At 39.3% G+C, this 14,578-nt stretch overlaps 2 protein-coding genes across 2 annotated transcripts; both read right to left on the bottom strand.

The window, feature by feature from the left end:
• Positions 1–4,745: 4,745 nt before the first annotated feature.
• On the bottom strand, positions 4,746–9,528 carry LOC148912158 (acid-sensing ion channel 1-like). The gene is made up of 6 exons (XM_089027977.1): positions 8,721–9,528; positions 8,477–8,636; positions 8,037–8,093; positions 7,731–7,947; positions 7,222–7,313; positions 4,746–6,849 (listed from the first exon to the last, which is right to left on the bottom strand). Exons 1-6 carry the CDS (start codon positions 9,522–9,524, stop codon positions 6,698–6,700), a joined length of 1,482 nt encoding a protein of 493 aa, XP_088884103.1. The 5' UTR covers positions 9,525–9,528; the 3' UTR covers positions 4,746–6,697.
• Positions 9,529–11,070: 1,542 nt separating this feature from the next.
• LOC148912157 (histamine N-methyltransferase-like) lies at positions 11,071–13,443 on the bottom strand. Its single transcript, XM_089027899.1, has one exon. It carries the CDS (start codon positions 13,370–13,372, stop codon positions 12,494–12,496), a length of 879 nt encoding a protein of 292 aa, XP_088884025.1. The 5' UTR covers positions 13,373–13,443; the 3' UTR covers positions 11,071–12,493.
• Between the last annotated feature and the right edge of the window lie 1,135 nt (positions 13,444–14,578).

Genomic DNA, 14,578 nt, shown 5'->3' with positions numbered 1-14,578 from the left:
CATAGATGGCTATACCATATCAAATTGCACTTGAATACATCACCATGCAAGCATAGACTTCTAATGCCATAGGAATGACTATCTGACCCACCTAGATCTCAAGTTGTTATAAACTGGTGAGCTATATTACTAAACCCCTCACAACCCCTATCTCACAGGCCCATAGTGTTAGGATCGTTATATGACCGGCGGCGATTCATGGTCATCTGCCAGATTAGATACCAGCGTGCCGTCTGACCTAAGCGATGCCGGTAGGAGGTGGTGGTTGACAGCGCTGTTCGGTGTTTGGCATTGAGCCCATCGATTATATCCTACTCTTATTCTATCCATTCGCTGCGCGATGTTCGATATTGGTGTGATCATTCAATGAGACGTTGGTTGAGAGGGATTGCTTGACACTGGCCTTAAAGAAAAGTAGCCGATCGAGCTCCAATAATAAATTATGTTTTCTCTCTCCGCCTCTCTATCGCCTCTGTCTCTCTCTTTCTGCCTACCCTCTTTGGCCCTATCTCCGTTTCTCCGTCCTGCGTAACGTTCTCCTGTACTGACGTAGCGTCTCCGTCTCCTTATGCGCTCTGCCGCCTGCGCCATGGCGTCTCCGTCTCCGTTCCGTCTCCGTCACCGTCTCCGTTCTCCCCCTCCCCCTCGACTACTCCTCACCCATCTCTTACATTTTTCCATACTATTCTCTCCATTTTTCTGCCCTGTATGTTCCCACCCCACTGGCTAGTCCTTACTAATCTTCACAGTGCCTAATACACAACTCGTGTATTCTTGTGTTTTGGTAGGCGTGTATTATTTCCCTGCTTAATCATGCAATTATGAGAGCCCACGGAGGCGCACCGGCAGCCAGAAAGGACAACTCTCGTTACCAGTTTCCGAGTCCAGGCTGCCAAACATTTAAACCGCTTTCATCTACAGTATTGCTCTTATAAAGAAATGCTTATAAGCCGACTGCCCATAGGTTCGACTTAAACCAAAGATTGTTCCAGGCGCCTCAATATGAGTATCCTTTACAGTCTCCCTGCGCCATCTTGAAAGATAGCCGTGCCTTTGCGTCGAAGCGCGAGACGGACGGTGACTGCAATGATATTGCATATTGAAAAAATATATCTATATTCATTGCAAGCTCACAGTTGAAGCTCTGAGACTTCGACACGGCAAACTTTCAAGATGGCGCAAGGAACTGTGGAAGGGACTATTGATCATGATGTTTTTTTCTGCTTCTTTCGATGTCCTTGTTTAATCTGTTGGACTTCTGTTGCTTAGGAACAGTGTTGGTTATTTGATGACCATGCCAATAACTGGTCTCTTGACAAAATATGGCTTCGATGGAGGATGGGGCTCTGTTTTTTACTGCTTTGGTGAGTAATTCTGCAAATGGGGTCGCTACATTAGGAAATGTCCTTTTAACATGCAATTTGTTGTGCAATCAAAAATAGTTGCAGTTGCATCGAAAAGAGATTTTACATCTGGCAATTACCCTAAAAAAAATAGTAGCAGTCGCATAGAATAGAGATGATGCACTGGGCAATTGCCAAAAAAATAGGTTTGCAGTTGCATCGGATAGAGAGTGTTACTTTCGGGCAATGTTCCTCGCAACCAAGCTGTAGGAGGTAGAAGTGTGTCTTTGTTACTATAGACAATGTTTCAAAATTGTTGAAATCCTCGATCTACTTCACGGAACTATTGCAACCCCCCTCTGAAAATGAATGTGAGACACGTTTTGACCAGTGTGTTTGAACCAGGTAATCTCTTGTGCAATTTGTCCTGCAACAAAGTTAACAGACATCTTGCAGGGAACATTGCGTAATATCATGAAAAAGCCTGCAAATGACTTTTTCGATAAAAACCGTGCTGTTCTTATGTTCTTTACGCGTTAAAAAAGGTACTGGGCCTGGCTGTGTAAAGGCTGAGATAGCGCTATTCGGTGGATAAAACCCTATCCAGTGGATAAGTTGATGCTTATATCCAACATCCGTCGGAAAGTGCTATCTACCCTTTGTACAACCGGGCCGTGGTTGAAAAGTTTGTTATATTACTTTCCAGGCGTTTTTGGTCTGCTATGGTATATGGTATGGCTCCTTTTTGTTCACGAGACACCAGAACAACACCCTAGCATGTCTGTTGAGGAACGAGAGCTGCTTTCACACAACGACAAGGATTTAAACAAGGCAGGCATCTTCTACACCACTTGTTCCCATTACTTTAGCATGTCATTCTCTTGAGAATGATATTGAAGATTTCATAGACCCCTAGTCCGAAGAAAGATCATCTTGAGGAACATTAAAACTTACACTCGTCAAAAATACCTGATCACTTTTCATAGCATCACTTGGCATAGAGAGTCATGGCAGTATACAATAAAAACGCGTTATCGCTATTCACAATCTCAAGTACAGCAGTGGCGCAGCTCAACGGGGTCGAACTGAAAGCATGTAAAGACGCCCCTGGCAGCCGCTATACAGTCCATGTATGACCCCGGAGCAGCTCTAACCAGTTTGGATTGAGTAAGGGTTGATTAGCCACGATGCAATACTTTATTATTGCACCAAAAGATATTATTTCATTCTCCAAAAGCGAAACTCTCAGTTTTTATGCCCTATGACATGGCTGCCCGCCATCAAATCCCTTAGATTAAATTACGATGCAAACTACAACCTCTAGACTAAAGCAAAAGACGTTTCGAGCCTCCTTAATTTATTCAGACTTCCTTTTTAGGTTGGCAAGTAAACGTTCCATGGATGAGTATTCTGAAGTCACTTCCGGTCTGGGCAATTGTTGCAGCTAACTTCTCGTTGGACTGGCTTTCTATGTTTTACTCATTTCCATCCCGAAATTTCTGGTCGAAGTTTTTGACACCGAAATTCACAAGGTATGTAAATAAGCAACCATGAATAATTACAGTAAATAGTTAGTAATTAGGATTAGGCAGGCACAAGAGTACACACAATCGGTAATTCTTACAATGAGTCTTTGAACTTCAGAAATCAGATTGTATGGACCACGTGTGATACGTGTGTTCCTAATGCGCCTCCACTCAACGTTACGGTCGTAAGTTCGGACTCGCAATCACATCTAATTAGAGTTGTTTATTGATTCTCTGCTGTTCGTCAAGGGTTATTTTTTTCGGGTTCTCCGGTTTTCCTTTACAAGCAAAAATCGCGTTTATGGAACGAGGACCACAGCTTTGTTACACGCAGGCTAGGTTTTTTTTTTTCTCTCCCAAAACAAGGATAATTATTAGAATTAGAATTAGAATTCCGTCAATACACTGATATAGAGGCCAAAGTTCCTGTTCTAATCCATTTTCGAAGGCTTTCGAGCGTGACTCTTCTGCTGATTATCAACTTCCTTTTTTGTGTTGGTGTGTGTTCCCAACAGATGGGTTTTATGGCCGCTGCACCGTTCCTGGTAAAAGGAATCTGCACACCCGTCGCAGGTCTCTCTGCTGACTTACTAAGAAAATATACCTGGAGCACCCAAAACTGTACGACGATGCTTCTATGCCGTAGGTATGAAAACTAATAGAGGCTTTACTTCGGGAGGAGGGGGATACAGGATATCCAGGGAAGAGGAATTGCTGCAAGAAAAGTGTCAAAATAGCATTGTATCCTTTTAAAACCAAATTTGCCTTAAATGCATGTAATTGGAAGAAAGATGGTTGAGTAAATGTAATAGGCTTACAGAGCATCCTCTGTATGTCAGCCTAGTTAATAAATTAGTAGATGACGACTAGTTTTGGAACTAGTTTGGACTGCGTCGGTGTTTTTAGTTGAATCAAATGTGTCGTAGTAGATAATTTTATCACCGTAGGTACGAAAGATAGTAGACTCACGTTTCAGACGTTAGTCCTTCATCGGAGTCAATGAGAGAAAGAGAATGATGGCGGGGTTTATATAGTGGTGTAGGGAGAAAAATGAATTAGTTAAGGAATTAGTTGTCCTGCTACAATGGATGAGGAGCTCACATGCTCACTAGAATCTACCGGATAAGCAATTGGTCAGCCCTGGACTAGAGCACTAGACCTTCATACAAACGGTCTCTAATTGACAACCATTTGTTTTAACAGGAACGTTAAGTACAGGAGCGTTCATACTCATTGCTGGATATACAAATAGTGTTGCAGTTGTTGTAGTGTGTATGGCAATATCAGGAGCATCGACATCCTTATCGTATCCTGCCTACACGGTCAATATGCTTGACATAGCACCTCGATGTGCAGGAGTCATTATGGGGCTGTGTAACACCTTGGGGACAACAGCTGGGTTCATCAGTCCTATTTTGGTTGGATTTGTCACTCTGAATCAAGTATGGCGCCTTTATCTTATAATCGAATAATACTGATTGTATGATCTTACAATCTTTCATCTCTCTGCTTCATCTCTCTGCTTCTTCTTTTTCTTCATGTTTTTCTTCTCCATCTTCATCATCTTCTTTTTCTTCTTCTTCTACTTGTTTTTTTCTTCTTCATCTTCTTTTCGTGACCTTCATTATCATCAGATCATCATTATCTTCTTCTTCTTCATCATCATCATCATCATCATCATCATCATCTTCTTGTTCTTGTTCTTGTTCTTGTTCTTGTTCTTCTTCTTCTTGTTCTTGTTCTTCTTGTTCTTCTTGTTCTTCTTGTTCTTCTTCTTCTTGTTCTTCTTCTTCTTGTTCTTCTTCTTCTTCTTCTTCTTCTTCTTCTTCTTCTTCTTCTTCTTGATCTTATTCCTGGTTGTTCATCATCATGATCATCTAACTGGCTTCTCCTTCTTCTTTTCCTTCCATTTCGTTCTCATTTTTTTATGTCCTTCTCCTTTCTCTCCGTATACTCTTTGCTTTTTAATTCTTTGTGTACGCTTATGTCAATATATTCTCTTTAATTCTTCCACAGACGCCAGAGGAATGGCAAACGGTATTTTGGATCAACGCCATTCTCATGTGTATTGGAACAGGGTTATTCTGCTCTTTCCTTGAAGGAGACAGACAAGCCTGGGATGTTGTGGAGGACTCGAATGACGACAGCGTTGACTCATCTAAAAACATCGAAGCATTCGAACCAAACAACTAAACGACTAGTGTTGATTCATATTCCTGAACATCATAAAAAACTCCTCCATGGAATTATTCCAGATCTATCAATAGTCACTTTACAAGAATCTTTTTAGCAGTTACATTTACATCTTGCGGAAGAAAGTTTAAGTTTATATTGGATAGATTTTACAATCACTTGTATTGATACTTTAAACTTGTAAATTCTTTATGAAACACTGACTTAGCCTAATATTTTAATTTATCTTTACACTGCACATTTTCCATTCAGTAAATTTCCCAATCGAGTCTCATCCAGTGAGGTTTGCCTGAGGTCCTCCGCCGTGGTAGGGAAGGTTGGGAATCAAAATTTAACTGAATGCGATTGCTCTTGACAGAAACAAAAAGGAATCTGTATATTAAGCTGCCGAGGTCCGGAGAAGGGAGAAATTCCAGAAAGACAGGAATTCGAATCGGTTACTCTACGGGTTAGAATTTAAAGGAAATACATATCAAAGTTCTAAATCTATTCAAGTTTTTAACCATAACTTGGAAATTTCGCGCGCGCTAATGGCTTAGAACCATTGTCGATTAGAGGCTAGACCTGCTTGTGCTTACGACATCCGTCACGCGCACTGAGCGAAGGGATGAAACGGCTTTTTCAAACTATCTACTTGTCTTTTTGTATCATTTTTGACGTCATTTCATGTAATATTTCAAAGCCGACAATGAGGACTGGACGGGATTTCAAGTCAAAGCAATTAGGAACTAATTGCGCGGACTTGAAATCCCGTCCAGTCCGATATTGGAGGCTTTGAAATGACTTCTCATCTCATTAATTATTCGACTTGGAGTAACTGGAACAAAATTAATTCAGTCCTAGGACTGAATTAATTTTATTCCAGTTACTCCAGACTGAATGCATTCCTTTCACAGCACTTTACCAGGTTTCAAGTAACATCATGTGACCCAAAAATAGCCCATTGATTGGCTGGTTTACTCATGCATTATTAATGAGTATGAGAAGTTCGATTACAGTACAGACCCATAGAAAACTGACTTCGATTTGTTAAACAGACCATAGGAAAGGAACCACGATTTGCTAAATTTACCACAAAAAACTTCATTAAAACGCATTTTTTTCGACGCTTTTAGTTATAAAAACAACCAACGGAAAGAGCGCGCGACGTCAGCTCATTGGTCTGTTCTCTTATCGACGAAAAACATTATCCTATCAGAAATTAAAAAATTTTGGTAAAAGGGAAAATGGAACAGATTGGTCGTTGAGAAATAATTATCCATTCTTTTGCATCACTTATCCTTATCCTTACTATTGCTTTAGTTTGATAACTGCACGGAAAACTATATTAGATATACATTACAATTAACAATTATTCGCCAAAGGCGAAGTGATTATCGGTTGTGGAATATTTACCGAGCCACGAGTAATATTATTTTAACATAATTTTAGACTTGAATATGAGAAAAGTCGAAATTCAGGATAAAAAAACGTTTTAGTATTACTTCTGCTCTGGCAAACTTTGGAAAACCTCATAATCACCGCTCCAGGGGTGATTATTGCTCAGAATCACCTGTCGCTCGACCAATCACAGCTCGAGAAACTCTATATTCAAGTCTAAAATTATACTAATGGTATTTGATGCGAGCCAGAGGTTTATGGCCTATCACGTGGCTTTAACTCAATATTTTTAGATTTTAGTGTCATGCGCAGTTTGTACCATAGTATTCTGATGACGTAATCGACGTATTCCACTAAGGTCAGAATACTGACACCAAGGAACAACCCAAGGTTACCACCAATGTCGCCTGAAATTTATAAGATTGTAAAGATCTGTGAGTTAGCCATGCCCTGATTTAGATCAGCCCAGAGTTTGTCTCATGGTTCTATCTGTGAGTTAGTCATGCCCTGACTTAGATCAGCCTAGAGGTTGTTTTAGGGTTTGATCTGTGAGTTAGCCATGCCCTGACTTAGATCCGCCCATAGGTTGTTTCAGGGTTTGATTTGTGAGTTAGCTTTGTTGGATCAGCCCAGAGGTTGTTTCAGGGTTTGTTCTGTGAGTTAGCCAGAAATTGTGTTAGGACACTGCAGAATGTATTCATCTTTGATATTTGTTTCAAGACCCTATTCATCTTACCAAGTATTATCACATATCACATACCAGTTTTGTGAATACTTACTCAATATTTCAAACCATTCAAAAGCTGGTATCTGCTTGACTTCTTCGTAATAATCGCTTTCAAGATAGACCTCAAATGAAACGATGCTGTCTCTGTTGAAAGTTAAGTAAAGATAGTTTCTGACTCAATATATAACTGTCCGAAACATTAGAAGGTTACGTCAATCTGTCAATTGGAGCACATAAAACCAAGGGTAAAGGCAAATCTTCCATATATCACTAGAAATTGCCCATTGCCAAACAAAAAATTGTCATTCGTGTGGCCACCAACCTCACATTCATATTTTGTAAGCTTACCTTATTTGGAAGCGAACACAGATTTTTTGGGAGGGATTTTTCTGTCATTTAAAGCTTTAAAATGTCTAAAATTTGAATCAAAACTTCCCGCACATGTTATAGCGAAGAAACAATTGAAACATTTTGTCCCACATCTTGGATTTAGCTTAGAGACCCGGCCTTAGACAAAGGAAGCCCAAGGGGCTTAAAGTAACTGAGAATTTCACTAATTACCTGACGAACTGAATCTTTTCCATGTGGGATTTGTCTTGTATCTCTTCACAAACACTCAGTCTTTGGTTCTTTAGCTTGCAGATGTCATCCAAATCGTTTGCCATAGTTTTTGAATTCAGTTTAGCTGTAGATAGTTTCGTTTTGTACAAGCTATTTTTACAAGATTCTCTACAACTGTTCACGCACTTTAGATACGAATCCACTTTTGTCATGTTTTCTATGAAGAAAAGTGAATTTTGCTTTAATTATTGATGGATGGGTGGATGAATGGATGCATGCGTGCATGCGGTGTCAAGGCATACTTACCGGCAAGTGCCAAAATACAGTTAGTTTGTACATCGTCTAAACACAATGGTAGGTCACCTGGTACAAGATTACAAAGTCAAATCAAAAACCAATGCAGTAAAAATAATGCAATCTTTCCTTTAATGAACGTTTTATCTTAACGAAGTAACTCAAATTCAAGCTACCTACGAACTGACTTATTATACTACAAGAATATGTCATGGGTGGTCCCTCATAAATATGTAGCTTTATTTGATCAGGAAAGCATATTTTTAAAAGTCCTTTTTAAGTTCTGTAGTGCCATTCGCAAAATTCGGTCAAGCCCCCCTTATATGTTTGGCTGACTTCGCACCTAGTTTCGGATTATTCGAAAATTAAATTTATAGAAATGACGTACTATCACAAAAGTTGTCACACAACACTGCATTCCGTACATTCCTTTCATCCAAATCTCTTTTTACCTGACATTTCTATGGTTTTACAATGGCAGCGGTCCACAAGTATCTTGTAAAAACAGTCTTCAATGCAAACCACACGGCTGTAAGAATATTTTCCTCTGTTTACATACTTCAATTCCTCTTCACCACAGTTGGTCTGGTATGGTGTGCCTAGATTGATGAACTAGGGGGAAAATAGAACCTTAAAAAACTCATCATGCGAATTAATTATGAGAACTTGTCAAAGTGATAGTATCATGTGACTTACCTGTATACGGCGAACAGCACACGATGTATGTATACCAGGCGCGATTAAAAGCGCGTAGGGGTCGAGTTGCGGATATTCCCCACTTGGATGGACAACGACTTTCTGCCCTACAAACGGCTCGTAAGAATTTGGCAAATACCAGTCTGTTCCAACGTTCATTTTTAACTGAAGACCTTGAGAAATTCCAGCCATACCCACCTCTGATTCCGATGGCTGGAATGTAAAACACTGAAAAGATTTTGAATCATAAAAAGCCTTAAAATTTTGAGCTCCACAAGTTTTTCCAGCCCATGTGCAAGAAAGCAGTTCCTTTGGTAGAAGGATGTCATCAATGCCATAAGAAATGCTTGTCAAGTTCCTTAACATAACTCTTATTCTATTGAGTTGGCTAACGTTGCCTGTCTTAATCGTAGAGTCGAAATTAACTCTAAATGACCTTGACATGTAAGAAATATCGTCCTCGATTTCTCGATCAGTCGTGTTCGGGAAAAGTCGCTTCACCTGTCGTGAATACTTGCCTGTGTGAATGCTATTCATGTTACAGATAGTAACTTCTGGAAAGCTAATTTTGGTTTCTTTTTTGATCGTGATAACGGTCGAAAAAGGTCTTGATCGAAAGTATTCCACCGCCTCCTTCACTTGTAACACACAGAAGCTGGTGGCTCCCAGCAGACAAGCAGCCCAAAATATCCTCCTGAAAACATTCTTCTCGGCGAGAAAACGAACGCCATGGAGGGTTGTGCAGTGTGCTAATTCTCTCAAGCTTTCAGGCTTCTCTTTCAACATTTCCTCGTTATTTGACATTTTTGAGGTCAGTATTTTGGAAAAGCTTCTGCCAACCTTTTGAAAAATGAATCTAGTGCTTCTTGTAATCGAAAAAAATGCCGAATACAAAAACCCGAAACACAATTACAGTTTGTATTACATGATGTGAATTGAAGTCTTTGCTTGCTAGTCATTGGCTACTCTCTTAATAGTGACACAGCAAACAATTAAGTTGCATGCAGTTTTGGCAATCAAATTGTCAGTTTTTACCAGCTTTTAAAATCAGAAAGAATAAGAATGTTTTCACTTCCTTAGGATCACTAATAAAAATAAAACCGCAAAAGCATTTACTTGGAAAAACTTCTCACGATCTTGGCAAAAAAGTTTTGTGCATGCACAAAAAAAAAAAAAAAAAAAAAAATCAAAATCAAAATCAAAATCAAAATCAAAATTAATCAAAATTAAAAAGATTCAATCCATATTCCAACCCCAAAATACAATGAATAGATTAAAATGAAAACAAAATGATTTGCTACAAATAATTTTTATCAAGTAACATAACTTGCAATCTCGTAAATCTTTATTCATGTGAGACTTGTTATAAGTTTAATTAGACCATATGTTTGCGCTAAAGTTGTTTGAAAAGATCCCAGCAAGATAGGACAAACATAACAAACAAGAAAACTCAAGAGAATAGGAATTTATTCATTTATCTAACTTTGCATTGAGTTCCGAAATACGCTCGTCGCTCCGGGGAAAGAAAAGAAAAGGGATAGGAATACTTGTTCTGAGGCAGGGAAACTGCAACAGCTAAGTCCAATTATTGCGGACCCTTATCAAAATAATAAAGTCAGTGTCTTGGCATTACATTTAGGAGCAGCACGTTGCGTCAAAACGACTCAAGCTTACCCCCTAGATTCCATTAATGGTTTCAATATTTTAATATTCAACAATTATTCGCCGAAGGCGAAGAGATTATCGGTGGAATATTTACCGCGAGTAAATATCACCATAATCACTGAGCCTTCAATAATTGTTTTAGCATAATTTTAGACTTGAATATCATAGACTATCAGAGAAAAGTCAAAATTCACGATTACAAAAACGTTTTAGTAGGACGTTACTAAAACAGGGAATGGAGAATAGTGACTGGGATGAGCGATCAGCGGTATTACCCTTAAAAAGTGTCATGGCGCTTGCAATCTAGCTTTTTTTATAATGAAAAAATTGCCAAATATTCCACGGCAGTGGTTCGTAATCGTACTAAAAATGTTCCATTCTCCATTCCCTGTTTTAGTAACGATAGTTGGCTGACAGTAATATATTCCAAATTCTAGTGTCCCTAATCATGCATGATTTCTGATAAGTTGATGTTTTACAAAAAGGTTGGTAGAATTTGGTGTCACTGGAACAGATGGTAATGCTCTAACAGTTTCTGGTTTTGATGCGCATACTTTGAGAATATATGGAATTTTCCATTTCCAGAATATTCATAATTCCTTCTGTTTTAGGGATTGTTATTTTTTGCTATTTGTTGGATTGGAATAGCAACACTCAGTCTTGAGTGAACAAGTGAACAATGGACTAAAAGTTAATTCCTTTAGAGTGATTTATTATTACTGTGCAAGAATGGCGAAACTAACAGTTGGTATGACCACAAGCCATAATGGGCATTATAAATCTACAAAATATTTAACTATAGCTATACTGGTTTTGATTACATAGTGATTTCAAAAATATCAAATGTTATATCTAAATAACCCTTCGGCTGAATATACAAGATAATCGGCCGTTTACGATACAATCGGGACGATCAACAAAAAGCGTTGCGTTATGCGTTACGTTGATTTACATTACTACTTATCTTGACCTTCAAGGGTCACGGCTCCTACATTTGTTGCCCCAAGTTTTAACTAAGCGAATATTTTATAGAAATTCGTTTAGAAATGCTATTCTCTACTTTCACATCCCCATAATGCCTTGCGTCTTTGGGGGTAACCAATCAAAAAACTGTCCCAAATTGAAAGGTTTCTTAATTGAATTGAAACTATACCTGCTTTTATCTGTACAATACTGATTATCAGTTTATTCCAAGTTATTTTTGCGTGTACAAATTACTGTCTGTCTGTAAATTACTGATTATTTATTGGAGCGAATTCTCGTTAGACCTCACCTTGGCATAACAGGACATACAGAACTGAACTTAGTCTCAATCGAAGTGCTGATCATTTAAGATGGTGGATAACACACAAGTTCTTGTAATACGTTCCTGCTTTAGGTTTGAATCTTTCCTTTATGAATTTGAAATCGCCAAATGTGACTTGCTTGACTCCTATATGACTTCCACGTGAATGCGAAGTGTTTATAGTGCAGACGCGCAAGGCATTGTAGTAGGAAAGAATTTTGCATTGTGGGATAGAAAGAACAAAGAAATCTATTGTTTTTTCCACCCTCGCTAAGCATTGTGGTCGTAATCAAATCTCGATTTTAGCTAGCTATTGATTGAAATAGGATCGCTGACTTGCTCCGCTCGCAGCAATTTATACAAAGATTATGACTTCAATTTCTTAACAAATAAATCTATACATAATTATTGTACTCGCCGCCGTTCAGACCCCAGGGGGAGGGGGGGGGGTGTGGGGTTCAGACATACATCTTCCCACTGTTTGCATGCCACAAATTGGGGCAAACAATGTTTTAGTTTTCATGCGGCGAAGGAATGGAACAATCTGTAAGAAATGCCCTCAATAAAGATTGTTATTATAACGGAATTTAAGCGAGTAGTTAGTTGATCAATATACATAAGGAATTATATTGTTTGCGTAACGTGAAAATTCTGTTATATAAAATCTACGTATTGCATAATATGCGAATATAAAGAGTCCATCTGCGTTCGATCACTATGCCAGTTAGTCTCCATCGCATTCGTTTTTAGAGTCGGTCGTCACGCGATGCTCCCTCCCCACGACCGACACTAAAAATGGATGCGAGGGAGACTATATGCCAGTCTATTTGTAAAGAAACAATAACTGATCTTTTCTTGTTCCAAAACGCTTTCCATCTTTGACCATAGAGGATTCTCGAATCAATTCTGTTTCTTTTGTTTTCTTTTTATCTGCCGTCTTACGGAACTCTTGGACATAAGTAAGAAAATCTAGCAAAAGATTCCCTTCGATTGAATTCTCGTCAAAAATGTCCGTCACATCGACGTTGTATTCTTGGTTAAAGAGTTCGTACTTCCAGCCACATTTGTCAGCAATTGCTACAATATCATCAGCAGTTAACCAGCATTCATTAGTTGAGTGCCCTCCATGCCACACGTGGCCCTGCATCTTGCAGCAGTCATACAGCAAATCTTTGCCAACCACGAAGCAAGTAATTATTCCGTTTGGCTTCAATTCTTCCTCGAAGCAAAGTCCAAGGGTTTTCTTGACATCCACATAGCTAGTAGAGTGGATGAAATGAATCACGTCAAACTTGATCTCATCGCTTTTAGTTTCTTTGTACCGTTCAAATGTCATTTCGCAAAGATCGAATTCCGTGTCTCCATGGCTCGAACTTTGAATAACTGCTTCTTTGTATAGGCTCATCGAAGCTGCACTTGGTTCCACCGCTCGGTTAAAAATTTTCACACGACAGTCCAACTTCTCTAATACGCTTCGAACAATTTTGATGATTTCAAAATCGGTTTTTCCGGTTCCGCTTCCAATACTTAAGATATGAAATTGATTTTCAGGCTTGTGTTTCTTGACCATATCTTCAATCATGGGCGGAAGATGGAGGTTAAGAAATTCGTTATTATTCTTAAGGTTTCCTGATTTTTGGCGATGCACTTCCAAGCTTCTAACATAGTGATCTTTGCCATTAATAGAGAACGTTCCTTCCATTATTGAAGCGACGAAATGTTCACGATGAATTGTTCACGTTTCGTGACGACACTAAGAACGGCTGCGGATTTGTGTTCCCCCGAGTTATGTGTTCCCCCCTCCCCTCCCTTTGAAACATCTTTTGACACACGACTCTCTCCCCCAGGCCAAGGACATATCTCTATCGTACATCTTTATCGTACATCGTATAACTGCGTGATCCTCTACTGCTGTTGCTATTTTGGGAGATAAAATTTCATTTTCCGAATTTAATAAATCTTCTCCTTGGTCTCGTGGTAATATTCATATGCAAAATTTCTTTGATGTATATCTAGCCCTACATGGCCGCCAAAAACAGATGAAGGACACTCCTCAAAGACCCTCTGCTTCTCTTCACGTCCTCTGATTACCAACTCTCTTTTCCCCTCCTTTTTCTACGTACCATACTACGCGATGCTAGTGAGTTTCTTCGTGCCCAATTATTTCGAGCGAGAACTTCACAAAATCAGTAGGATGTTCCTTTCGGGATAAATAGTTAAAAAGATTATCATACTGTGAAGCTTCCATGATTTTTAAAAATCTTTCGTTGAATTTAGATTTGAAGAAAATTCTAAGATTTAACCGGTTTGTAAACCAAAAACCAATCATTTATAGAGCATCCTTGACCTGGGGGAGAGAATCGTGTCAAAAGATGTTTCATAGGGAGGGGAGGGGGGAACACAAAACACTAGTGTCCAGTGTTTGGGGGAACACATAACTCGGGGGAACACAAATCCCTGTGACACCGCTACGCTAGTCTCCCCCACAGCCGCTTTCAGTGTCGTCACGCAACGCTTTCTCCCCTGAGTAGCTCAGGGAAAAAGCGTTGCGTGACGACACTGAAAGCGGCTGTGGGGGAGACTACCGCTACGCAGGCTAGCATCGGAATTAGTGTCGTCACGCCTAAGTAGGGGAGTAAGTGTTGCGTGACGATGCTAATAGCGGCTAAGGCGAAGTGATTATCGGGGAATATTTACCGAGACGCGAGTCTTCGAGCGGCGAGGTAAATATTCCTCAATAATCACTGAGCCTGAGGCAAATAATTGCTTTAGTATAAATACACAGGTGATTCTTTCAAAAAATAAAAAAGAAGATAAAAGGCATTTTTTTCCGGTAACAGCAACAAAGCGGCTGACCGCCATTTTGGATTTTCTCTCGAGGTGATTATCGTGTGATAGTGTGAGTTTC

Source organism: Actinia tenebrosa, unplaced genomic scaffold (assembly GCF_029948245.1).
Source record: "Actinia tenebrosa isolate PJP-AT-01 unplaced genomic scaffold, QUT_ActTen_1.0 PGA_scaffold12__29_contigs__length_12842862, whole genome shotgun sequence".
Taxonomy (NCBI): domain Eukaryota; kingdom Metazoa; phylum Cnidaria; class Anthozoa; order Actiniaria; family Actiniidae; genus Actinia; species Actinia tenebrosa.
The sequence above is the reverse complement of the archived record's forward strand: the minus strand, read 5'-3'. Positions and strand labels throughout refer to the sequence as shown.

Bases quoted from the DNA above. Each gene is read 5' to 3' on its own strand.
- LOC148912158 (XM_089027977.1), bottom strand. From the start codon at position 9,524: ATGTCAAATAACGAGGAAATGTTGAAAGAGAAGCCTGAAAGCTTGAGA. The intron at 8,094-8,476 runs GTAAAAAGAGAT...ATCTTGTACCAG, and splicing joins TAAAACCATAGAAATGTCAG to GTGACCTACCATTGTGTTTA. The intron at 7,948-8,036 runs GTAAGTATGCCT...TTTTCTTCATAG, and splicing joins CTGTATTTTGGCACTTGCCG to AAAACATGACAAAAGTGGAT.
- LOC148912157 (XM_089027899.1), bottom strand. From the start codon at position 13,372: ATGGAAGGAACGTTCTCTATTAATGGCAAAGATCACTATGTTAGAAGC.